Source organism: Vigna unguiculata, chromosome 10 (assembly GCF_037176805.1).
Source record: "Vigna unguiculata cultivar grain cowpea cultivar isolate G323 ecotype 2 chromosome 10, ASM3717680v1, whole genome shotgun sequence".
Classification (NCBI taxonomy): Eukaryota; Viridiplantae; Streptophyta; class Magnoliopsida; order Fabales; family Fabaceae; genus Vigna; species Vigna unguiculata.
Window position 1 is genome coordinate 38,469,383 of NC_140801.1, and position 25,646 is coordinate 38,495,028.

Genomic DNA, 25,646 nt, shown 5'->3' on the forward strand with positions numbered 1-25,646 from the left:
ATTTTATATTTTTGTCAAACAGTTTTAAGTATTTAATTAATAGTAACACGTTAACTTGGATGTGATGTTCAACTGTTCCACGTTCTTATTAAAATAATAATAATAATAATAATAATAATAATTAATCAAATTTTAACTAATTTATAAATTTGAATATTTTAAATTAAGTATTTATTATAATTTTGGATTACATAATAAATATTTTATTTTATTTTTTCTGTATATGATGTCATTTAATTTATGTAATTACTAGATGGTATCATACTTATTTTTATCTTCTTTTTTTCTAATATTAAATTTTTCTAATATCCCCCAGTTCACTAATCAACACAAAAAAACTTTAGATAACAAATAAACAACATAATACTTAAATAAAAGTAAAAACATATTTTAAACACTTACTCAGTAAGATATACTTGAATTTTTATTAAACCTAAGAATAATAGTTGAATTTACATAATTTAAATTAATCAGCATTTAATGATTATTATGATAATAAATTTCTCATTAACTTAGAAGGATATGTTAACGAAAAACAATTCTTAATATGCAGACATTTGATCAATATCATGATATGTAGCGATAAGTAATTCTTAATTAGTATACGTATGAAAATTACTTATGCTATGCAATAAAAGAAGGACAATACTATTTTGACATTCATTTTTTTTTTTTTTATAGTTTGAAAATGATATTTTGACATTCAAAATTGTTTTACATCCATTTTGATATTCACTGATGATTGTTATTTCTCACCGGAAAAAAAAAACTCCTTAAAAGTCAAAGCGTGTTAGTAATACAAAATTACAAATTTTGTAAACACAATAAATAAGAAGTATGTATAATTTTATTCAGTACTCTTACAATTTTTTTTTATCTCTCTTATGTTATTTATTTACAATTTGATGTGTTCTATATGATATATTTATCACTTTAATTATAATTGCCCATAACTCCCACTAAAATTTATTTCGGATTATTTAAGCATATAATTGTCTTTTTTAGGTTTTAAAAATTCGTGAAAAGTATTTTGATGAGAGATTCAATTTGTGTCATGGATTAAAATTCCTATATTATTCGAAATCATAAGGTTTTTTAATAATTATCTATTGATGCTTTTATTCAAATGATATATTATTATATTCATAAGGATACCATTTATTTTAAAATATACTGTGATTTAATTTTGTGTTTATTTTACAATTTTAATTATGTATAATATTAAGGTTGACATTTGATCTTAAACAATTAAATTAATCTTAACCCAAATACTATCCGAGTTAAGTTTGTATTTATAAAAAAAAATAATATTTTGACACTCTTTAGAAAATACAACCCTTGACACTCCATTTACTAATATAATAATGTCTACAAGAACTTTAAATTAAAAAATAAAAAATAAAAAATAATTAAAATAATATGATTCTGGCACTACTAGATATATGAATTTTAATAACATTTAAAAAATGTTGCTAAAACCTAAAAAAATGTTACCATTTGCAAAGGTAACATTTATACACATGTTGTGTATAGTACATGTTACAAAAAGGCTTTAGCAACATTTTTATGTATATTTAGTATCATTTTAAAAATGTTACTAATTAGTGTCTTTACTAACATTAGAAAAATGTTACAAATTTAGTTTTTTGTAACACTTGGAAAATGTTACCAATACATCTTCTAGCATTTAAAAAAAATGTTACCTCTATATATATTCTAACATTTCAATAAATGTTACCAATAATCTTGTTTTGTAACCATTAAAAAATGTTACAAATTGTCTTTTTGTAACAATTAAAAAATGTTACAAATTATCTTTTTGTAACATTTTAAAATTGTTACTAATTTATCTACTTGCTACACATAAGGAAAATTCAGCAATCTAATCTATTTTGCTATTTATTTTTTATAAAATTATGTTAAAACATAGAAATACTAGTAATGTATTGTATTTCTCAAAAGCAAAGCAAGAGCAACCATGTAATCTGAAACCTCATGTCAAAGCCATGTCAAGTTGAGCCTCAAGTTCACAAGTGCCAAACCAGAACAATTTAAGAAAAACAGATGGCCAACTAACTTTATTAAGGTCATTTTAAATCCTGAACAAATTATCCTTTCAAGTTTGTTTACTTTCATTGTTCCAACCTTTTCAAACACCAACCACTTGCAATCTGCATCAAATGTCTCCCTTTTGTAGTGATATACTATCGTATAGAGGGAGATATGGAGGAAAACGAGGCAAAGCTCCCAATGGCGTGTTGAAAGCCCTCTCCAATGCTCTATAAATATTCTCTGCATGCCTAAGCTTTCATCTTTAACCTATCCACCTGAAAAGTTTGAGAATTCAGCTCATGTTAACTGCATATAGAGTGTAAAACAATGGAATACTATCATAGTAACTACTCAACGACAATAATGGTGGTAAAAAAAGAATTCTCTCAACATGATACCTGCCAATATAAAGCGTTTTAATAATGTAAGCACTGGGTAGACCGGCCTGCAAGGTGATATGGACATATCAGACCCTATGATGCACACATGATATATGTATCCACTGCCCAAAACAAGTTCTATGAGCTACATTGATTTAAGAAACGTGTTAATTGCTCAAACTTTTGCATCCTCAATTGCTTTTTAATCATTAACTATAATTGGCTAAATCTGATTCAACAAGATCTGCAATTTAATAACCTCTCTGGCTTATTGCTTCATAGTGTAATCATATCATGCATACAAAACATTCCCCTGCCTTGATTTGGAAGAAAGCTGCTTCACTGCTATTATTTTCCCATCTGATAAATTTCCCTGCATATGGAGCAATGCAATATAGTTGTTGGGTTGGAATGCTGATTTTTCCCTCAAAAGTAATATCTTCAATTAAAATAGACTCATAATAATTGAGGGGGTATGCCATATTATCCAAATTACCTTGTACATAGGACCAAACCCTCCTTCTCCAATTTTGTTGGCTTTGTTGAAGTTATTTGATTTGTCGTAAGGTAAATATACCCATTTGCAGTTTTAACCCCTTTAGCTTTGTCAATTAAACAAAAAAAGACTGTAAATTTAACTGCATACCCTAAATTTAGGCTCATAAGAAAATTCATGTTGCATGCAAGAGTTCATTTTTGTACATTGAAAGTCCTTAAGGTGAAGCACAAAGGTTATCATCATGACAGAATAAGTTATTTGCAATTACCTTTTGCTAAAGAACTTTTCTGTCCTATAAATTATAAACATAAAAGAGATGACTTGTGCCTATTCAAGAAATACAGTTCACACCTCTGTCTCACTTTTACTTGTGCCAATTTCAAAATATCTGCTCAAGCAAGAAAGGTAAAAGAAGAAATTCAGCACAGATAAAGAACAAAAATCAAACACTTTTATAGCTGACGAAGGATATCAATAACGATAGCCCTAATGATTTATTCTTTATAAACATCTTTCAGAACATTGTATATACAACAACATGCAGAAAAAAAAAAACATAAAAGCATCAAAAGAAATTCCCTCCGAAACCAATTCTAGCACTCAAAACTAAGGATGACAACAGCAACTAGAAATTCAGAATCGGACACCACATCAACAAGTATAAGAACGATAATCATAAGCAATAGCCAGAAACAAAAGGTTAGAGAAAACAAAAACAGTGTTGTGGCATGAGGGGAATATATATAAAAAGTATGATAAAAATTGAAGAAAGACATAGAAAAAGAGATCATACAACTGGCCATATGCATCTTAATGAGCTTAAAATCCTCCAGTGTGATACCTTTTTCCTTGTCAAGTGTATTCACCATATCCACATCTTCCTGGTCCAGAAGATGCTTGCTGCAAGGTTCATAACCCCAAGAATACCAAATTACAACACAGATGCACACAGAGAGAAAGAAGGAATCTTGGGGAGGAGATGAAACATACTAATGAGATGATGTCCAGAAATTGGCAGCCATATTTCTTCAGAGATGAGCGAACACAGCCAAAGAGAAACCAGAAAACGGTGGACAATCACAGTGCAACTGCAGAGTGAAGCAACCCTGTTTAGAAGAGGAACCCCATTAAAGATTGATCCAAGATTAAATGTTCTACCTTTCAACGAAGAATGAAAAATGAACGAGAATTACACAAAACATGTAATATGTTCTATTAAGCACCTCACCCTGAATAAAAATTTAGACTTTAGCTTTGAGTATACAAAAGAGAATTTCAAGATAGAAACTAGTTTTATATTTAAAAAAAAAAAAAGAGCTTGAAATGCTGAAAATGATTTCGTGAAAACATTCCAGAAGGGTCAAGGGACCAAAATCTTTTAGTCTAAATAAACAACTGAAAATTGTGAATGAGATGAGACCCCTAAATGAGACACCGGTTCAGAAAATTTTTTATCATTGAAATTAAATAAGATGCGGGAATTCGTGAAAACCTATTTTACTCTTAAAATTATGAATTGTAACTGTATAAATATCAAAATGGACTTGTATTAATTAAGTGGCATACAAAATATGTAAATAAAGACAAATATTACTATCACTGCTCGTGATATGTAAATAAATAAACTGACGAAGATTGAGGCATAGATTGATATGTAAATAAATAAACTGACGAAGATTGAGGCATAGATACTTCCCGTGAACCTTCTGGAAGTTTTAAGACTCTGTTTTTTCACATCAACTTTGGTACACAATACTTTAATTTTGCATGATTCAGAGGAACATATAAAGATAGGAGTGGTGGGATGTGTGTTTTTATTTTATTCCATAGTTCATTATCCAAAAGAAAACAACGAAAGGATAGGATTGTATAAAAAATAATATATAGATGAAGTAATTGTAAAACTTTGGTATGTTCAGTTCTCTTTTTGCAGAGTTTTCTCTCTTCTCTACTCGTTGCCCCACCATTACGTCCTACATTAGGAAAACTTCATTTCTTTGGATTCTTCCTATTTCCACAATGAAAAAATTTATTATTGTGTAGAAAATGATAAAAAAATGACCATTAACTTTATGCCAGTGCATGATGTAATGTAATAAGAACACAAAAAATTAACCAAGTGGGGTTTAATGGAATAAACAAAAATTAACCATGCAACAACGAGGTGATTGAAGATTGGAAAATGAAAGTGGTGGTCCTCTTCAAGAGAAAGATCCCAGTGTTGATATATTTGGGAAGTACACCAAATCGGAAAAAGTAACAAACAAACAATAGGATACACAACTATTCCATTGCTATCTTCCAATCTATTAATTCACACCTTTTATTCAGAAAGATAAACTTCTATATCATGTGTGTTTTAATTACTAAGACACCTTTCAAGCTCTTTTTCAAATTATTAACAGATTAAATTCTAATTGTTATTGTTAATCATTTGCCTTCAGCTGAGAACTAGTACAGTTAGTTGAATTTCTAATCTCGTGATACTTATACAATGTTCATTTATTTTGAACTTCTTTTTGTTATGTGGTCCAGGCTGGTAAAACACTAAGTGCAAGATAGTGGCATGCTACATTTACTCAAGAAGGGTATCTAGATATAGGCAAGACTCTAAGCCGAATCTACCGTGGGGTAATTGTTTTTTATAGTTAAAATGCTGGTTCAATATGTTTGAGGATATGGAAATTAGTCTCTCCTACATTCCGTAATGGTGTACTGAGTGCCATGGGGAACTCTGGCTAGCTGGAAAACATAAGGCTGTCTGTTTTGTATGGTTGAACTGACTCTTGGAATCTAACAACTTTTTGGTATGGGTATAATTTGGTTCTCTTTAAAGCATGAGATTCCATTATCATGGCTGAGATTGAAGTACAGACAACTAATTATCAAAAATAAATCAAGCTGGCCAAGTTCTGCCAACTGCAGTTTTCAAGATATTGTTGATTGGGATAAAATTGAAATTCCTTTTTCCACATATTCTCATATGCATTCTTCTTGTGAAACATCTTCCTCCTTTTTTTCCTGAGTTGAGCATTGATGGTTGTTTTATTAAAATTTTTGAATCAGGGAGTCCATCTATTAGGGGAGAAGTTTGGGAATTTCTACTTGGTTGCTATGATCCCAAGAGTACATTTGAAGAAAGAGAACAAATAAGACACCACAGAAGGTTACAAGCACCAATTCACGCTATGGACTACAAGCCCAGACTCAAAGAGAAGCAACAAAATAGCAATCTATAATTCTATACTCATAATGGCAGATCTCAACGTCTGAACCACCAACAAAGAAAGTCATAAATTGCTTTACCGATTGCAGAGATTTACTAACCTTCACAAAATCTTCAAAAATGCAGAGAAATCCCTCCTATTTTGGGATGCTTCACCGATTTGTGCTGATGTGAAGAGAAATTAAAATAGTGAATCAATAATTTCTTAATAATAAAGAGATATATTGAAATTAGAGGAAAAGAATATGAAAAATTTGGAAGATCCATTAGGTTTCGCGAAATTGAAAGAGGTGTATGGGAAGAAGATTTTGAATACCAGAAGATGGAAATGGAAGTCAATGCCTTCAAGAAGCAGGTTGCGAAGGACGAGCAACGATGAAGATGACTCAAGCACTATTAAGGACAGTTTGAAGAAAAATCGTTGAAGATGTTTCGAGCAACACGGGAAGATGTTTCGAGCAACACAGGAGATGTTTTGGTAACACTACGTACGGAAGGTTTGGTTTGAAAAGAAATATACGAGACTTTAGATTGTTAGGTATCGTTACTTTTGATAACTACAGGAATTCTTTTTTAAAAAGTATGACTAAATATACATAACTACAGGAATTCTTTTTTAAAAAGTATGACTAAGTATAGATAGGATAACATTTTTAAGAAAAGTAAAAAAATGTTGTTAAAACTATTAAATTTATGTTAAATGAATTAAAATATTAATTTAAAAGATTTGAAACCACGTAGAATTTAAATATTTAAAAAGGTTTTTAAATTTATTATTAAATAAATTAAAATATTACTTTAAATTTATTTTTAAATAAATTAAAATATTACTTTAAAATATTAAATATTAAATTAATATTAATTATTTTAATATTATAATGAAATTAATTAATTATAAATTTATTGTTATCATTTTTAAAATTTTAAAATTAAGGTAAAAAAATGAAAATTATTTATTTATTTATAGTAACATTTATTTAAAAATGTTACAATATCATAGTAACAATATTTATAATAACATTTTTAATTACTTAGGATAACATTTTCTAAAAGTATTACTATAACTATTGATAAGGTAACATTTTTAATTACTTAGGATAACATTTTCTAAAAGTATTACTATAACTATTCATAAGGTAACATTTAAGATAAATGTAATAGAAAAATGTTACTAAATCTAATAATTCCTGTAGTGTGGGTTGTAAATAACGTAATACCACTCTATAAATAAACATAGAATCAAAATTATCCCTCATGCACTTCTTTCTCTCTTCATTCCATCTTCTCACACCATTGCCACAAGACCAATCTTCATCAACTATGGCTACCCAATTCCTCATTCTCACCCTTGTCATCTTCTGCAGCACCCTCACTTTCACCACAGCCCAAGACACAGACACAGGTTTCGTACGTTCACCAGATCCCAAGACATTAGGTTTAAAGAAAAAAAAAAGTTTTAGCCATTTCCGGTTTTACTTCCACGAGAGGTTCTCCGGAAGCAACCCCACCTCCGTCTTTGTAGTTCCGCCTGTACCCAAGTTCAACTCCACCACCTCTTTCGGCACGGTGGGGGTCTTGGACACCACCTTGACAGTGGGACCGGAGCCAACCTCCAAGGTTGTGGGAAGAATCGAGGGCTTGGTTGCAGCAACGTCGCAGAGGGTTTTTACCTTGTCGGTGATTCTGAACTTCGTGTTAACCGAAGGGAAGTACAATGGGAGCACCATCACTTTGTTGGGGAGGAACAGCATCGCACAAAAGGTCAGGGAGATTCCTGTGATTGGTGGCACTGGATTGTTCAGATTTGCCACGGGATATGCAGAGACTAATACCATTTTTCTTGATCCAAAAACGAGGGACACCATTGAATACAACATTTATGTTTCCCACTACTGATGAGTTAAACTAACGTATTGTTTGGGTTAGTTACTTATTCTGTGTCACACTGTTTCGAATTTGCATGTTTCCTTCTAGGATTGGGTGTGTGGGAACATTGTTTACTGGGTTATAATGTTATACTGTTTGTTTTTAGTGTTGTGAGGATAGGAAGAATTGTATACCTGGCTAGTACGGTTTGCTCATGTGATTCGAATATGAATGTCCAATACTATATTTTTTCAAATTTTAGAATACTAGTTATATGTAGAAAGTTTAGAAAGTCCGTTTCCAGATAATAGAACGATGAGATTGGAGAAAAAAACTGTATTTTAAACTCTCATTCTGGTATAATTTGGTATCATTGTATATTTTATTTGTTCAAACAACAAGTTCGACATCATTGTTACAATCAAAAACCGCGTTCTTGAGATATTGTCCATTTTTTAGCATAGAGCTTTATTTTTAAAAAGTGCATCTAAGGGTTGAAAGAGTATTTAAACTACGCTTGATATTGACTCCTAAACGATGTGTGACTATTGGATGTATCAGAACAAGCATCCCATTTGAGAGCAAGGGGTGTTTTCTATGTTCCTATCACGTCCAATAGTTCCACATCGCTTAGGAGTCGAAGCCAAAGGCAGTTTAAATACTCATTCCTCCTTCCACCCTCTAAGACACCTTTTAAGGACAAAATCGTGATAGAATTGCACCCTCCAAAATCTGTCAGTAAAACTCTTGTTAGTAAAATTTTACCGACAGAAAAATCTGTCAGTAATTACCAAAAAATCCATCGATAAATAACATGCATTGTTCCTCTTCCCTCTTTCATTTTCTTCTTCGTCGCCGCCATCTTCCTCCTCCCTCCTTCTTCAATAATGAGGTTCTAAGACGAACCATCGATCCCTTACCACACCCAAATTCCATGGGAATAGACTTAGGATCAGAACAATGTATTTTTCATTTGAATTCATTAAAATTTTAATTTTATGAAATTTACCACATAAATTTTAAAATTATATTATGTTAATTGATTTAAATATGTTAATGATGTAATTATGTGCCAAATCAATTTGGTACAAAAGTTATAATATGATAAATAAATTAAAAAGTATTTTATCTTTATTTTATTTTAGGAAATTAATTTAAAAACTTAAAATTCTAATTTATTTAGATTTAGATCCTCGGTTGATCTTCGTTTTTGATCAAAAATGTCAATTAGATTATGATATTTTCATAAATCTTAATTTGGTCCTCATTTTTTAAAATGTTTTACAATTTGGTTATCTTCGTTCATGTAGTATTAATGATATTAACTAATGTGTCATGTGTCAACTCGTTGATTTTTTGGTATATTTTTTTAAAAATATTTTTCTCAAAAATTGCCACGTGTTAAATGAAGAGTCATTCCACGTGATAGTAGCAGTTTGACGTGGTAGTGACAATGCCACACGATTGGGACAACTGTCATGTGAAAAATCTCAATTTAGTCCTTATATTTGTTATTTTGTCTTAATTCAGTCCCAATTTTGTTTTAAACTGAAACAATTTGATCATTCTCTAAATTAAGACCAAATTAACTTTTATATAAATATTATAATGATATTTTTATTAAAATTGACAATTTTAACAAGATTAAGTTTATTTAAATTTATATTTTACATTGGATTTTATTTAAATCTTGTTTTAAATAAACATATATATATATATATATATATATATATATATATATATATATATATATATATATATATATATATATATATATATATATAAATTTATTTATTTTAAATTATTATAAAACTATTTTAAAACTATACATTTGAATTTATAAAGTTGTTAGTTTTAAACCAACTCTAACATTTGTATAGAAATTATTAATATATAAAATATTTAAAATTTAAAATATAGGCTACTCGGAAGAATGTTTTGTTTCATCATAATTAGGGAGGCTTCTCGAATGAGTGATATGTGTAACATCCCGTCCGAATGTTACGGATTTAAATATTAAAATAGAGAAAATATAATTAAACTACATTTACTGAAATATCATTTCCCAAAAACGCGGGAAATTTTAAAACTTTTATTACTTCAACAATAATCCAAAAATCCATGATAATAAATACTATTATAATTGTCCAAAAGTCTAGTAATATCTATGTTACAATTTATTTGAAATCATAAAAATAATATAAAACTCTGAGAAAATCCTTCTCCCAAGTCTAGTCCCGCTCCGGCTCTACGCTTCACCAGAACCACCTATAACGTCATCTGCTCCCGTGTAGTGCGTACACGATCATCGCCAAACACAAGCAGATAGGGTGAGCTAAAGGAATATAAACATATGCAACAATTTATATAACAAAACACACACGTCAAAGGAACTCCATCCTTTAGTCTCATCCCACATGGCCACCACCATATAATCCATATTCTACGTCTTTGGTTGATAATCTCAAGATATCGTTGTTGCCCAACCTACAAGCCACCACTTGTAGAATACATGCGAGAACACTCGCTATTTCGAGCCAAAACTCAAAGAATGCTCGTGTTTACCCTCTATCCCGAGCCACAACTCCATGAATACATTCTAAGTCACAACTCCAGGATCACTCCAGCAACTGACCTTTGAGATGTCGCCCAAAGCCTTGTAGATCACGCCCTTCCAAAGCACAATCAAGATTTTTCCACTGTATTATCGCCTGGCCCTACTCTTGAGCCGCCAGGCGAAATGCAGCTCCAAACAACCTGGCGGAGACCACAACCCGCCGGGTGCCATGTGCCTTACACATCTCTACTAGCACTCACCGACTGGTGGAGCCTCCCCTACTGCCAAGCGTCACGCGGGTTCAGTGGCCACTATCATTGATTTCTTCCCCTATCGCCTAGCGGCTTGCCCATGCCGCCAGACTCCATACTAGTAGCACGCATGCTACTAGTTTTCCAACAAGTATAGGCAGGTTCTACAAAATCCCAAGCACCTAACATACAGTTCATAATGGCACAAATACTTATCCAGTCATAGTCATATGACTGAATCACAATTCACACATTTATATAAACAATGGTTTCACTATTAAGATCATGTCTTTATTCACTATTGAGGCCATTCACTATCAACTTATTATTTTACCCATCAAAACATACCACAAATTCTACACCAAATAATACAGAGAGCAGCATTGCAATTACAAATAGGGGAACTCAATAGTGTGACGATTCGTCAAAAAGGACGGACAACACAACCCCAAGCCATCCGACAACCGCACCCTACATGCGATCACTACAACAATACCCGCCAACAAGATAATATTCGTAGAGACCACCCCCCAACCCATACCGACATCAACCACACAGATCCACCCTATCTACGTGGCACCATAAACACCATATCCAGTGGGTTAGCGGGAGAAGGCTCCACCTCATCTGCAGAAAAAAAACCACCTCTGCAGCATCCAATCCATCAACCTCATTACCTGCTCACACCATAGACGGAGAATGCAACCCATAAATTTCACTAATGCAGACTTTCATGGAGTCGACCAATAGCAGAATGACCCCATGGTCATCACCATAGAGCTCAAGAACTTCGGGGTCAAAAAGGTTCGTATAGACCAAGGGAGCTTAGTAGACATCCTGTATTGGACGACCTACCAAAAACTTCAACTCCCTACCATAGCTATGGTACCCTACGATGAGCTCTTTTATGGATTTTTCGGGGGAAAAGTATCCACGCGGGAGTACATTGATCTTCATGTCGTATTACGTGAAGGACACCAAACAAAAATTGTACCCATCAGTTTCTTGATCGTTGAGGCACCCACATCCTACAACGTCCTTTCAGGCCGACCTTCCTTTAACACCCTAGGAGCAATGGTCTTCGCACCTCACTTAGCTATGAAGTTTCAGTCCTTCTCTGGCGACATCATCACCATCCATGGTGACCAAAGACTTGTGCGTGAATGCTACATTACGAGTTTGAGACCCTAGGTGCCCGTTCTCCAAACCCCTAGTATTGAACGATAACCTGGCTCAGGCCTAACACAATTTGGTGAAGACTTGGAACCCAGAATAGGGTGAAATTCGCGTATCGAGCCAATAGAAGATACAAAAGCCTTAGAGCTATCACCCATAAGAATTCTTAAACTAGAAACGGGCTTGCAATAAGATGACCATGACATAATCGCACCCACACTAACAAACAATGCTGACTTCTTTGCCTGATCAGCTGTAGACTTGCCTGGTGTTGATCGTCAAGTTGTCGTTCATGAATTATCCATACACAAGGAAGCTAGGTACTCCTCCCAAAAGAAGAGAAAGATAGGAGAAAAACGAAGGCTAGTAGCAAAAACAGAAGTCAAAAAATTACTGGATGTTAGATTCATCGTTGAGGCCCACTACACGACCTAGTTGGCCAATGTTGTCCTTGTCAAGAAATCTAGCGGCAAATGGCGGATATGTGTTAACTCTGCATACCTAAATAAGGCATGCCCCAAAGACGCATATCCTCTACCCAGCATTGATAGGTTAGTAGACGGTGCAACCAGGAACAAAGTGCTCAGCTTCCTAGACGCCTAGTCCAGATACAATCAAATACATATGGCTTCGTCTGACATGATCAAAATTGTCATCATAACTGAAGACGCCAACTACTTCGATAGAGTCATGCCCTTCGGACTTAAAAACGCAGGCGCTACCTATCAGAGGTTAATGGATAAAGTGTATAACCACTTGATGGGCAAGTGTGTCGAAGTGTACGTCGACGACATGGTTGTCAAATCCCCCAGCCATCTGCAACATTCAAAGGACTTGTCCGAAGTATTTTCTGCACTTAGAAAATATAACCTCAAACTTAACCCCAAAAAATGCATTTTCGGCGTAGAGAGCGGGAAATTTTTAGGCTTCATGTTAACGCAGCGAGGATTCAAGGCAAACCTCGAGAAATGCAAAGCTATAATTGAAATGTGCAGCCCAACCAATGTCAAAGAAGTACAACGTTTAGTGGGTTGCCTCACCGTCATATCTAGATTCTTACCAAAGTTAGCGGATCAAACTCGATCCATCATCCAACTCCTAAAAAAATCCACGAAGTTCTCTTGGAGCCAAGATGTGTGCGCATTTTCCAAAACCTTAAAACCACCCTGACATTCTCGTCGATCCTACGCAAACTAGACATAGGCCTTCCACTACTAGTATATATCACAGCCACTAACCATACAATTAGTGCTGCCTTGGTCCAAGAGTTGGCCAGTATCCAGTATCTAGTGTAGTTTAAAAGACCTGGAAACCAGATATCAGATGGTGGAAAAATTAGCCTTGTCTTTAATAAATGCGTTAAGAAAGCTTCGTCCCTACTTTCAGAACAACCAAATTGTCGTCAAAACATACTTTTGCATTCAAAAGATCCTCCAGAAATCCGATCTAGCGGGACGAATGTCGTCTTAGGTCATAGAGCTATATAAATTCAACATCCGCTATGAACTGCACGGCCTGATCAAAGCCCAATGCTTACTTGACTTCGTCAACGACCTTCAACACACCTCGAAAGAGGAAAAATGGACACTATATGTTCATGGTTCCTCCAACCCAAAAGGAGTAGGCGCTGGCATCGTTCTAGAAGGCCCAAACCATATACTCATCGAAAAATCCTTACACTTCGCCTTCAAAACCTCCAACAATCAGGTCGAATATGAAGACATCCTGGCTGGCCTATCCTTGGCACGAGAAGTCAGAGTACGCGCGTTGACATGTAAAATGAACTCCAAATTAACGGTGGGACACCCCAACGACGAGTTTCAGATTAAAGATGCAACACTACTCCAATACTACCACCTGGTCCGTAACATCATAAAATTCGACTTCGATGAAGTAAAGATACGACATATACCAAGCGGGAATAATACGCGAGCGGACACCCTGTCCAAATTGGCAAGTATAAAGCATAAGGGATGACACAAGTCCCTCCTACAACATACGTTAGCGATACCCTCAACAACAAACATATGACTAAACTTAGACAAGGCTGACACCTGGATGACTCCCTATATCCAATATCTGAAAAATAGAAACCTCCCAGCCAACGCCGACAAGGTATGGCCATCCAAAGCAGCACGACACACAATGGTTGACGACGATTTATACAAGCAAGGATACAGATAGCCTCTTCTTAAGTGCATTACGAAGGAAGAAAAATATTACGTAACCAGGGAAATCCATGAAGGGATATGCGGATACTACTCGGGCTCACGGACCATGATGACTAGAATACTTAGAGTCGGCTACTTTTGGCCAACCATGGAAGCAGATTGTCATGCCTTCGTCAAGAAGTGTATACCATGTTAGAAACATGGCAATCTCATTCACCAAAAATAAGAACAGTTGCACTCCATACTCTCTCTGTGACCATTCGCAGAGTGGGGGATGGATATTTTGGGACCGTTTACCCCTAATAAGGGGCAAGCCAAGTTCCTCATTATAGGAATTAATTAGTTCACAAAGTAGATAGAGGCTAAACCGCTAGCAAAAATCATAGTACAATAGGTCCAACAATTTGTATGGAAGAATATAATATTCCGGTATGGGGTGTCGCACACCATCATAATTGACAATGGACGACAATTCATCGATCAGGAACTCGCCAAATTCTATACCGGTCTAGAAATCAAACATATCACCAGCTCAGTAGAGCATCCACAAATCAATGGACAAGCGGAAGCCACCAACAAAGTCATACTAGTTGAGTTGCGCAAAAGATTAGATGGGGCAAAAGGTAGATGGTCGGAGGAACTACGAATGAATCTCCCTTCAGTTTAGTATATGGGGCGAAAGCAATGATAACAGTCAAGATAGGGGAACCATCCATTTAGCTTCTTCTCGGAGTTCAGACATCTCACCTTCCACGACCCCAACCGCTTCCTCTCTACCATCCACTCCTCTCGTTCCTTTTCCAAGCCGCTTTCTCCTTAGAAGGCTTGGCGGCCTAAACTTTCAATTCCTCCTAGAGCTCCTCCACCTTAGCCCGCCCACCTTCCTTGATTTCCCTTTGCAATAGAGTGCCCACCCTGTGGCCTAATCATTGAGTAGGCTCCGTATTATCTATAGAGGAAACCAAGGATTCAGCCAACGATATCTCAATATCACGGTGCACGATCATCTTCAGTAGCTCAATTAGGCAGGCTTCATGCTTTTTCACCCCAAAAGTGGATCCTGACCCCAACAAGGTGGCCCTGACTCGCTTCAGGTCCTTCCCAACACCTTGCTTTGTTGGCACAGTCGCCTTCCTCTTCGATCCTTCGTGGACGTGAACCTCGACCAACGGTTCTTGGAGATCTGGAACACCAATATTCCCGACATTCTTGGCCTTTTCAACTTGCTTCTTGCGTAAAGCCTTGAGCAGGTTCAAATTCTTCTTGCAAAGTTGGGCCATGAGACCTGCAAAGTAAGCAATATTGGTTATTTCTCTCGAATACAACATGGTGGTAAAAATACGAAATGATACCTTCTAAATCAACAAGTGGGTGCATGAATAAATAAACCCTAACTAGACCCTTAATGGGCATCTTATCGCTAAATCTCATCAACACATCCACCACCTCCCTATCAGCCACCAACAACTCTTCCCTCTACAATCCTTATACCTCCACGGGTTGTCAGTCCAACTAAACGAGAATTTTGTACATCCATCGTCATTGTAAAATAGTGGGCGTCTCGACTCCTTTACCACCACTTTGAAAAAACTCATCTTTGAAATGTTTGAATGATTGGGAAAAGGCGTCTAATTTGCTTATCCCTGGGTGGTTTATCAATGACAACTAGGTAATTTGACTCTTAGGCCGAGTGTCATAGAAATATAGAAAGCATCGCAACGATGACTAGAGGTATAGAGACCAACATAACACCCAGAATGCTTGAAAATAACCCCAGCTATTAAGATGTAGTTGGGTAGGGGCGACGTTGAGTAAGTGAAGTACCCCTATCGTAAAGTCGTCGAAGGACATCCGCATATGTTGCTGAGAAAAATGGCACATATACACCATTGCAAGGCACTACACCAGTACTTGCGCAGTACTAGTTTTTAAGCACCCAGAATAAACTAAAATCAATCCATTCACATTTAATATATATATATATATATATATATATATATATATATATATATGTATATATATATATATACATATATATATATATATATATACATATATATATATATATATATATATATTTCCCCTTTAAAACCATGTTAGCATTCAATTCTAACTTATTAATAATGCATGCTCAAACAAAATATAGGTAGCAACAGTCTAACAATTTAAACACATGATCATGTGTACCAATGCAAATTAATATTGACCCACACGCCTTCACCAATAATCAATTCTCCACATGTGACTAACCCAAAGGAACAATCAAATTGATAGAGACTTACCACATAACCCAATCATGCTTCATTAAGAGTTATTTGACTTATCAAGAGTTTATTCAGTATTTTAAAGACTCTAAAATCAGCAATATTGAGTAACGTATATTTCTAGCTACTGACCTCCAAAGCAAATCTCCACCGTTCAAGTTAAAGAACCACATGTTATGGACCACCTCTCAAAATTTCACCTAAATCGAACAATTAACGAACCAGGAAATGTAGTTTTACAAAAATTGCACGAACGAGAAAACGGTGGCGCCTTGCGCCCAGAAATTAGGAGCCTGAAGCCTGAAGCCTGGCAGTACAAAACCAGCATCGAGCGGTTCCTGTTCTGCAAAAATACGAAAAACATCATTTTTCGTGAATCTGAACACCCCGCATCTCTGGTTTGGTGCCTGGCGGCCATGGCATCGCCAGGCGGTTCCTATTGTTCTAGGAACCCAGAAATTTCCTCAGCACCTGCGAACTTTATCCATTTTGCTTTACCTTCAAGACGTAACCCCAAAAGCTATATTCCCTCAAACTTCAACCCATCTCATGCCTTACAATTACATCTTAAAGCATCCTAATTACAGTATTTCCAATTTAGCATATTTTTCCCTTATTCTATTCCACTTGAACTCTCAAGTGAAAGACCCTTCTACTCGAACCCCTCTACACCAGTCACCAAACCCATTGGCACCGCCATCGCCTGGCGGCTTACATCTTGCCGCCAGGCGATGCATCATTTCTTAGAAAATCCAGAATTTGGTCTCGCACACTGCGCGAATTCTAACTCTAATAAACCATCCATGTTCATCAATTTTCCACTCAATTTACCTTCATCATATACTTATGATTAATAATCCTATGTTAAACCTCCAAACACATAGAATTTCCTTATTTTTACTTAATTAAATCAATACGAAAAGTCCCAAATTCTCGAACCTTAAAATCCTATACACAAATTTTTCATCCAATTAACTCCCAATCACATGGATTTCAAGGCTATATGATGCCTCACCATTCTAAACAATTAGGACATGATTGTTCCCCAATCAGAATCCTCCTAGAACTCCAAAATCATCAATATTGAACCAAAATTGGTTCGCGTCGCCTGGCGGGTGTTCATCACCGCCATGCAAGTCAACAAAACCTAAAAAATAAAGTGAATTAGTCACGCGTCACCTGGCGATCGGGACCTTACCGCCAGGCAGTCCCTCTTTAGGAATCCAATATTATGCAGAAATTGATATGTCTCCTGGTGACTGATCATTAGTCCGCCAGTCGGTTTCTGAAAATTTCTAGAAACTCGTGAAATCTAGAGAAAACCAGAGGGTACAAGATCGATATACATGCATTACACAATTCATGCAATAATTTAACATTTAAACGTGATGACAACACCCCTAACCTAGTTTCCTTAGCTTATTTTGGACTTGTTGTGAATTCCCTCTTGATCACCAATGATCCTCCTTTGACTTTATCCCAATACAGGTCCTTGCTTCACTCAATCCTCTCAACACACTCTCTAATTTCGTTCTCTGCTCTCCAACCACAATGACAGCCACCAAAAACACTCTCACTCTGCCTTATTTGGTCACTAATTGTTGTCTTAATGGCAATGATGAAGGAAAACGAAAATGACATTAAACTTAGAGTTTAATTGTCATTGAAGGTCCATTAGTGGATGTTTTCCAGCCCCTCTTGGCTGCTAGGGTTTCCTTTGCCCTTCCACCTTCATGCCAAATAAAATTTTGGCAAAATTAAAGTTTAGTTTAAGTTCACGAAGGTTTGAAACCCATACTATGCCAATTGTCAAATCAATGCATAACTATTCAACCAATTCATGTTTCATGATAATTTATATAATTCTATGATTATATTATCACTCATCATGATCCATTACATATTTAAAATAATAATAAATTACATAAATGGCATAAATAGGACTTGAACCCAAGTCCTCTTGTACAATCAAAGTACTCTCAACCACTTGAGCTAATACTTTTCCACATCATACATGTTAGAATTAAATGCCATAAAAGCTTCACTACTCGTATTTATTAAATAATTATTTATTTAATTATTTGAATTTCACGGGTCTTACAAAGGCCATCAGCTCCAAAGAATAGTGCATAAGTAAGAGCCGCTAAACCCAAACTTAGTAAATTATAATGGGGCCTCCAGCGTCAGTCACTAGCATAGGACTTGGGTCTGGCCTAGGCCCATTCAAAGCTTGCACATTATCCCAACGCAATAAAGAGGGCCCAACCCATAAGAAGGGAGGAACATAATTATTGACTCTCTAAATGCATGTTGACCCTAACAATTAAAGGTACGCTTTCATTAATTCACTAATCTGTGATTTGACTTTTGAGAGTCTTTGCTGACTTGGTCGTCGGAGTCATTTTCGCAGGTAACCCTTTAAGGGTCCAAACTGCAACATTAGAAGAAGACACATCCAAACCGAGGAGTAACCAGTCTGAGAAGTCAGTGACTGGGGTAAGATGTGATCTGTGTTCCTTGACATTCTGTTAGGGCCCAACCCATAAGAAGGGAAGAACATAATTAATGACTCTATAAATACATATGGACCCCAACAATTAAATGTACGCTTTCATTAATTCACTAATTTATGCTTTGACTTTTGAGAGCCTTTGCTGACTTGATCGTCAGAGTCCTTTCCGAAAGTAACCCCTTAAGAGTCCAAACTACCAACATTAGGAGAAGACACATCCAAACTAAGGAGTAACCAGTCCGAGAAGTCAGTGATTGGGGTAAGATGTGAATTGTGTTTCCTGACATTATGTGATTGTTTCCGCAGGAACAATGTGTTGTTTGTCACCAAAGATAAACTTTGATACCATTAAAAAAATAAAGACGAAAACCAATGTTTTAAAAAACAAAGGACCAACCGATACGCAAATTTTGACTAGGAACTATATCCAATTTTACGTAATATTTCAAGGAACAAAACGATATAATTTTTTCTAAAATTTATAAATGATTTATAAATTTATGAATTATTACTTTACAGTTAATAAATATTCCTTTGTTAAAATATAACATTTAATATTAGTCGTCACCTTTATCATAATTTTGTAAAAACTATTTCAGTTTTTACTTTTTCAATTTCTTTAAATAAAAAAAACCAATGTATACAGAATAATAAAATAATATAATAAAATGATGATTCTGGTGCAATATTTTTTCAGATAGGGAAGCATGTGTATCGATAATTTTCGTCACGAGATAATACATGTTCGTAATCTTCTAGAAACTTATAAAATTTGACTATTTTGTTATATACTTTATTCTTTGAATGTCATATAATTTGTTTTTTTCTTTCTTTAGAGATTTAGTATTGATAGTATTTCTAAGATGATGTGACATATTACCAATCCCATTAAAAGTTTGTGTACTTTTATTTTTATTATATTCCTTTGTTATTTTTTGGTGAAAATTCCATATAATATGATGTTTTTTTTTTCTCAGAAATGATCAAGTACTTTCTATATATCACTTTAAATTGAAAGATATATACCGTTGTTACATTTTCTCCATGGGCGATATGTAACTTTCTTTCAGCAAAACTATTAAATGTAAGTTAAAGAACTCCTTTTTCTTTCATATAAAGATGTTAAATCAATCATTTACCTTCAATTTTTTATCTAATTTTATACCTATATCAAAGGAAAATATTATATTTTTAATATGTAAAATCGTACAAATTAAATATGTTAAAAAAATCGTGAAAATCAAAATAAAAAACATATAAAATAATATAATGAATAGTCAAAATACTAAAATATAATTCTAATTTACTTAATTATTCATTTTTCAATTCAATTATACACTCTCTTCTCCTTTACTTTATTTTATGTAGACTTATACTAACTTTAAATATATTTCTAAGCATAAATTTTATTTTATTTTCAATATATATTATTGGGTTTGTTATGTTTAGTTATATAGTAAATATCTATACTTTTTACATTAAAAAATATGTAATTCTAGTTGGAATTATATATAATACACCTGAAGTGGTTGGAAGATGATAAAAATTGTTTTGACAAATAACTATTTTTGGTAAAAAAACTCTAAAATTTTATTATTTTATTATCTTAACTTCTATTAGAATATAAAAAAATTGCTGTATTTAATAATTTTGTCAACTTTATCAAATAGAGTAACTTTTTTATTTTTTAATGAAAGATAAGATAATAAAATAATAAAATTTTAGGGTTTTTTTACCAAAAATAGTTATTTGTAAAAAGTTTATCAAAAAGTCGATGTATCATCTCCCTTTTAGAAATCCTCGTGAATAACCAGATTTTTTTAAGAAATCCTATTAAAATCTGGTTTCCACTTTGTTCATTTCCTGCCGTATCGGACTTTCTCTCTTTCTCAAAGAAAACCCACTTTCGCTCGTTCGTTATAAGTATGACAGTATCAGCTCCTTCCTTCCTTGAATATGTAGATGTAATTTCTTTTGCTTGAAAAGATCTACCACTTTATGTATTTTAGAGTGAACTCTGATGCCAAAGGTTTCTTCAGTTAAAGAAAAAGGTTTGGTTTAGTTGTTATTTTGATACTTGTTCACATTTTATGTTTTAAGAATCGCTCAATCTGTATGTAATAATAGTAAGTTTTAATATCCGAACGAGCAAATCTTATCGCGTTTTGGTTTCTGAACGGTTGAAATTAATGTTCTTTTTCTGAAAACAGTTGATAACAGAGACTAAAACTGATTAAATTTGTTCATCCAAAAACTAAAACTTAATATGTTGCTTTGTGTACTAATAATATTTCCTCATTATTTGGATTTCAGTTTGCATTTTTGCAAATGTTTCGGATGTTTTGGATCTGAGGGTGTTGGAAGAATCACGTTTGGTGATACTGGCAAACCAGACCAAAGAAAAACAGCATTCAACCTTCACAAATTGCAGTATGTGGATATTTGGACTCTTTACAACAGAAGCAACAAAAATTCTTGTGTCTAACTGTGCTGGTGCTTAATTAATCCCTGCAGTCCAACTTATAACATCAGCATAACCCAAATTATTGTGGAAGATCTAGTTGCTGATCTTGAGTTTCATGCAATATTTGACTCTGCTACCTCCTTTACATACATAAATGATCCAGCTTATACACGACTTGGTGAGATTGTAAGTAATCTACTATACGACCGTTTTTTAAGGATTAATGAGTTTCAAGCCATAAAGCTGTCAAAAATTTGTTTGCAGTTCAATTCAATGACCAAATCAAATCGGCATTCCTTTCAATCATCTAAATATGTTGTCCCTTTTGAGTTCTGTTATGACATAAGGTGATATTGGGTTGAGTTCTGTAATGATATTTTCTTCATTGTAAAAGCTTTTGCTACAGGTGCGATTCTGGCTACAGAGTTTATTCACTTGTTACCCGTGCTTTTGATAACCTGACCTCACTTGCTTGAAGGATTATCCATCGGAGATTTTCCCTTCACTGAGTTTGTGCCAAATTTAGTCTGCCATGTATGGCCCCATGCGTTGATACAAAGAAAAGACGGAAATATTCACCATGAGAGTGTATTATGAAAACACAGCAGAAGATCATCACAAAAAATCCAGTACATTGCAAATTCGTCCCCCCATGATAGTGCACATTGCAACGAATCCAGTGAAGGAAGAATTCCCCATGTATCCTTCAAGCGAGGTGAGGTCAGGTTCTCAAAAGCATCCGGTAACACGTGAATGTACCCCCGTAGCCAGAATCACGCTCGCAGCAAAAGCTTTTACAATGAAAAAACTATTGTTCTTGGACTCAACACAATATTGTTCTTGGACTCAACAATAGACACCCCCAATTGAATGTGATATAAAGATTGACAGTACAGTTTTTATTTTGTACCTCATAGTTTTTCCTCTATGATGACCTTCGTCTTCTTGGTCACATGTGCATTCTGCTGCTGTAACTAAGATGGAAACTACAATCAAAATGAAAGAAGGAAACAAGAAAGGATTTATTCTCTTAAATCTATCCATTGTACTTAAATTTTTAACAAAGAAAAAGAAGGACGAGAAAAAGTAAAATATAGGATTTAAGATTAGTTTTTTGATTTAGAATTAATATATATATATATATATATATATATATATATATATATATATATATATAGATTATAGGAATATATAGGATTTTGGTTCTAGTTCATCATAAATGTGTAAATGTTGGTATTACTAAAAAAAAAGGTTAATATTCACGATGTAACCTGTTGTTCTTCTTCACATTTCATTTGAATAATCTCTTAATGAAATTTAATTTTTTTATACATACATTCAGTACTAAAAAACATGATGAGTTCGATGATGAAAATATGTAAAAGAACAAATAGAAATATTTTTCTACAATCATTTATAGTATAAATAGTAAGTAAAGTAATATAAATTATATCATAGTTTCAAAAATGTAATATAAATAATATTGTAATTTTATGTTTTGATAAATAGATATTTTTAATGCTTGTATTATATTTTGGATTGCCATATACTTTTATTTTAAATTATTCATAATTTTATTTTATATTGGTAAAAATCTTAAATATAAGTTTATAAGGATATGATAACTGAAGCACGAATGGAAAATATATGTAGAAAATATACTGTTGAAATTAATTTAAATGATATTTTAATTTCCGCTACTAAAATGAAATTAAAATATATTTTAATTTTAGTTCAAATAATAGCAGCTAAAACGTCCGATTCAGAAATACTACAAGAAGAAAAAGTGTGACATCCCATTTTAATAGATTAACTACTAAATAAAATATCACACGGTTATAATAAAGAGAGGCACTCAGATGAATATAAAACGTAGAAATGGTATCTGCTACAGTCATCCGGAATTACTTGAAAGGAAACTTAGGCATACCAACCAGTCCTAAGCAAAAGGAAATTTTTAAAAGGAAAGCAACAGTTTTGCAAAAGGGTTGCCACTAAGGCAACTAGTACAAAAGGCCTCATGGCCCTAGAATTTCTCCTAATACGTCCTGACAAGGGGTCTAGGCCGCACCGCTGCTCCTCTCAGATCCATCCCGATCATTCCTCCCATCTGCTCCCACCAGAAGGTGATCATCGCAAAAGAGAACATACAATAGGACACAAACAGAAATGCAAGGGTAAGCTAGTGTATTATAATACTTATCATGGCATAAAGGGATAAATACATAAATGTTCCAGACATACAACACATAGGCACATAGATCATGTTATGGCAAACAAGCAAGACACTATGACTCAATTATCCGGATACATATATTAAGATCGGATTCACTGGATGCCTGCACTCGTGGTGGCCTCTACTGCTCTGCAGAGCCATTGCCAATGGGTTTCACCCTACCACTCACGAGGTTAGCCTTCAAGCGTCTAAGGCCATTATCCTGCCAAAGACTAGGGCCTCCCGCTACTCTCACCACTTGGGTCAGTTTGCTCTACTTGAGACTCACTGACCCTTTAGAGTTTCGGGATGCAATCCTTACTTGAATCCATATCTTAACATATACACTACACGCCACCATAAAGTCTCCCCATGAGGCTCATGGAATTACGCCTATTTCACACCAATCTCATGGTTCATACCACATAAACTCCACTTGCGACCTCAACATTAATTTCTCATGCTCATTATTAACCATCCAAACACAACTTCATACATTTTTCATGCTATCATACGGAGTTTGGTACATATAACTCATGCAAACACCCAAACATATTTACTCGTATCATATTCAAGAGGAATCATCAAAGCAATGCATACAATAAATCATTTAACAGCCAAGGAAACATGACCCCTACTCGCACACTCGCTCAGGCGAGACGCTGACCTTCCAGATGCAGCGAATTCTCGCTTAAGCGAGATGAGATACAGGGGTCTTCACGTATTCTCGCTCAGGCGAGATGCGCAACGTGGGGTTTTCCACGATTTCTCGCTTAAGCGAGATGCGCAACGTGGCAGCTTCACGATATCTCGCTCAGGCGAAGCCTTCTCGCCTGAGCGAGACTATGCGTCGCTCAAGACGAAAAAGGGCCGCCTAGGCGAGTTCTCGTGGCAGGGGGGCTCTCTGGTACTCTCGCCTAGGCGAGACAAGCTCGCTTGGGCGAAAATAGCAGAGTTCGCCACTGCCCAACCACATGCAATGGCTGAACCAGCCCGGATCCACACCCAAACACACATGCAACTCCATTTCTCTCAATAAAACACATCATACAGGCATATAAACACGAAAGCGACCAAAAACAGCCAAGGACAACTCAAAACAGATGAATCTAGCTTCCCTTACCTTCGTTTGAGCACCAAAAACAACAGACCCGCAACTCTACGAAAATGGCAGTTCCAGAACCAAGGAAATGAGCTAGAAACATGGAGACCAGGACAGAAACACGAGTACAGAGTTAAACTCTACCCAGACCAACGTTCAAGAAAAAGAAAAGGAGAAAAACGGACTAAGATCGTGAGTTCTAACTTACCTAGAGTACCGAATGGCTTAGGCTAGCTTGGAAGATGGGAGGTGATACGTGCCCTAGCAGAGCTCCTGCCTTTCTTAGAGAAGTTGAGAGCAGCTGCTTTTCTGAAACAGAAACAAGTGGGAAAAGTGAGGGTGGCTGGTAGGGTAGGGTGCCCTTCTGTAGGACAGGGCCTTGGGCCTCCGAAAAGGCCAGGCCCAAAAACTCTAAGGCTCTGAAAAGAAGGCTTACAATATCTCCCCAACAACAAAAATTTTTCGTCCTCGAAAAATTAGACTTACCAGAACAGATGTGGGTATGAACTCCTCATGTCCTCCTCTAGCTCCCAAGTAGAGTCACCTGTCCTCCGGTCCCATAAGACTTTAACAAGACTGGTGGCTCTTCCCTTGCGCTCCTTCACTTGGCGATCTTCTATAGCCACGGGCTGTACCACTACCTGGAGATTCTCCCTGACTTCCACATCTTCAGCCTCCAAGACATGCGATGGGTCAAAAACATACTTTCGTAGTTGTGAGACATGAAAGACTGGGTGTAGATTAGCTAACTGGGGTGGCAATGCAACCTCATAAGCCACGGGCCCTATCCTCCTCAAGATTTGATACGGGCCCAAGAACTTAGGTGACAACTTCCTCGAGCGGATAGCCCTCCCCACACCAGTGGTTCGGGTCACCCTCAAGAACACATGCTCCCCAGCCTCAAACTCTAG

General features: G+C 35.1%; 1 protein-coding gene, 1 long non-coding RNA gene and 1 pseudogene across 29 annotated transcripts; 2 read left to right on the top strand and 1 right to left on the bottom strand.

Moving 5' to 3' along the window:
* Window positions 1-1,981: 1,981 nt before the first annotated feature.
* LOC146882540 (cyclin-C1-1-like) lies at window positions 1,982-6,686 on the bottom strand. Of its 27 annotated transcripts, XM_085667662.1 has the most exons (8): window positions 6,474-6,686; window positions 6,259-6,322; window positions 3,922-4,037; window positions 3,725-3,831; window positions 3,283-3,319; window positions 2,929-3,036; window positions 2,451-2,497; window positions 1,982-2,327 (listed from the first exon to the last, which is right to left on the bottom strand). In XM_085667662.1, exons 3-8 carry the CDS (start codon window positions 3,951-3,953, stop codon window positions 2,320-2,322), a joined length of 339 nt encoding a protein of 112 aa, XP_085523788.1. In that variant the 5' UTR covers window positions 3,954-4,037; window positions 6,259-6,322; window positions 6,474-6,686; the 3' UTR covers window positions 1,982-2,319. The 27 variants fall into 27 exon arrangements, 7 of the variants coding, with proteins under 7 accessions (XP_085523788.1, XP_085523791.1, XP_085523789.1 ...); XR_014985064.1 differs by lacking the exons at window positions 6,259-6,322; window positions 6,474-6,686 and adding an exon at window positions 2,692-2,805 and having other exon boundaries at window positions 3,922-4,673; XR_014985066.1 differs by lacking the exons at window positions 6,259-6,322; window positions 6,474-6,686 and adding an exon at window positions 2,692-2,805 and having other exon boundaries at window positions 2,451-2,554; window positions 3,922-4,673.
* Window positions 6,687-7,419: 733 nt separating this feature from the next.
* On the top strand, window positions 7,420-8,386 carry LOC114167677 (dirigent protein 22 pseudogene; annotated as a pseudogene).
* Window positions 8,387-20,798: 12,412 nt separating this feature from the next.
* Window positions 20,799-22,495, top strand: LOC114166227 (uncharacterized). 2 transcript variants are annotated; one of them, XR_003599876.2, is made up of 4 exons: window positions 20,799-21,005; window positions 21,268-21,384; window positions 21,469-21,604; window positions 21,683-22,495. It is a non-coding gene; the product is annotated as an uncharacterized LOC114166227 (long non-coding RNA). The 2 variants fall into 2 exon arrangements; XR_014985298.1 differs by having other exon boundaries at window positions 21,469-22,495.
* Window positions 22,496-25,646: the final 3,151 nt, after the last annotated feature.

Coding starts and splice junctions, on each gene's coding strand:
- LOC146882540 (XM_085667662.1), bottom strand. CDS start 3,953: ATGGCTGCCAATTTCTGGACATCATCTCATTA. Junction 3,320..3,724: donor TAAGATGCATATGGCCAGTT/GTATGATCTCTT, acceptor TTGCTTGAGCAG/ATATTTTGAAATTGGCACAA. Junction 2,498..2,928: donor GGTTTGGTCCTATGTACAAG/GTAATTTGGATA, acceptor ATCACCTTGCAG/GCCGGTCTACCCAGTGCTTA.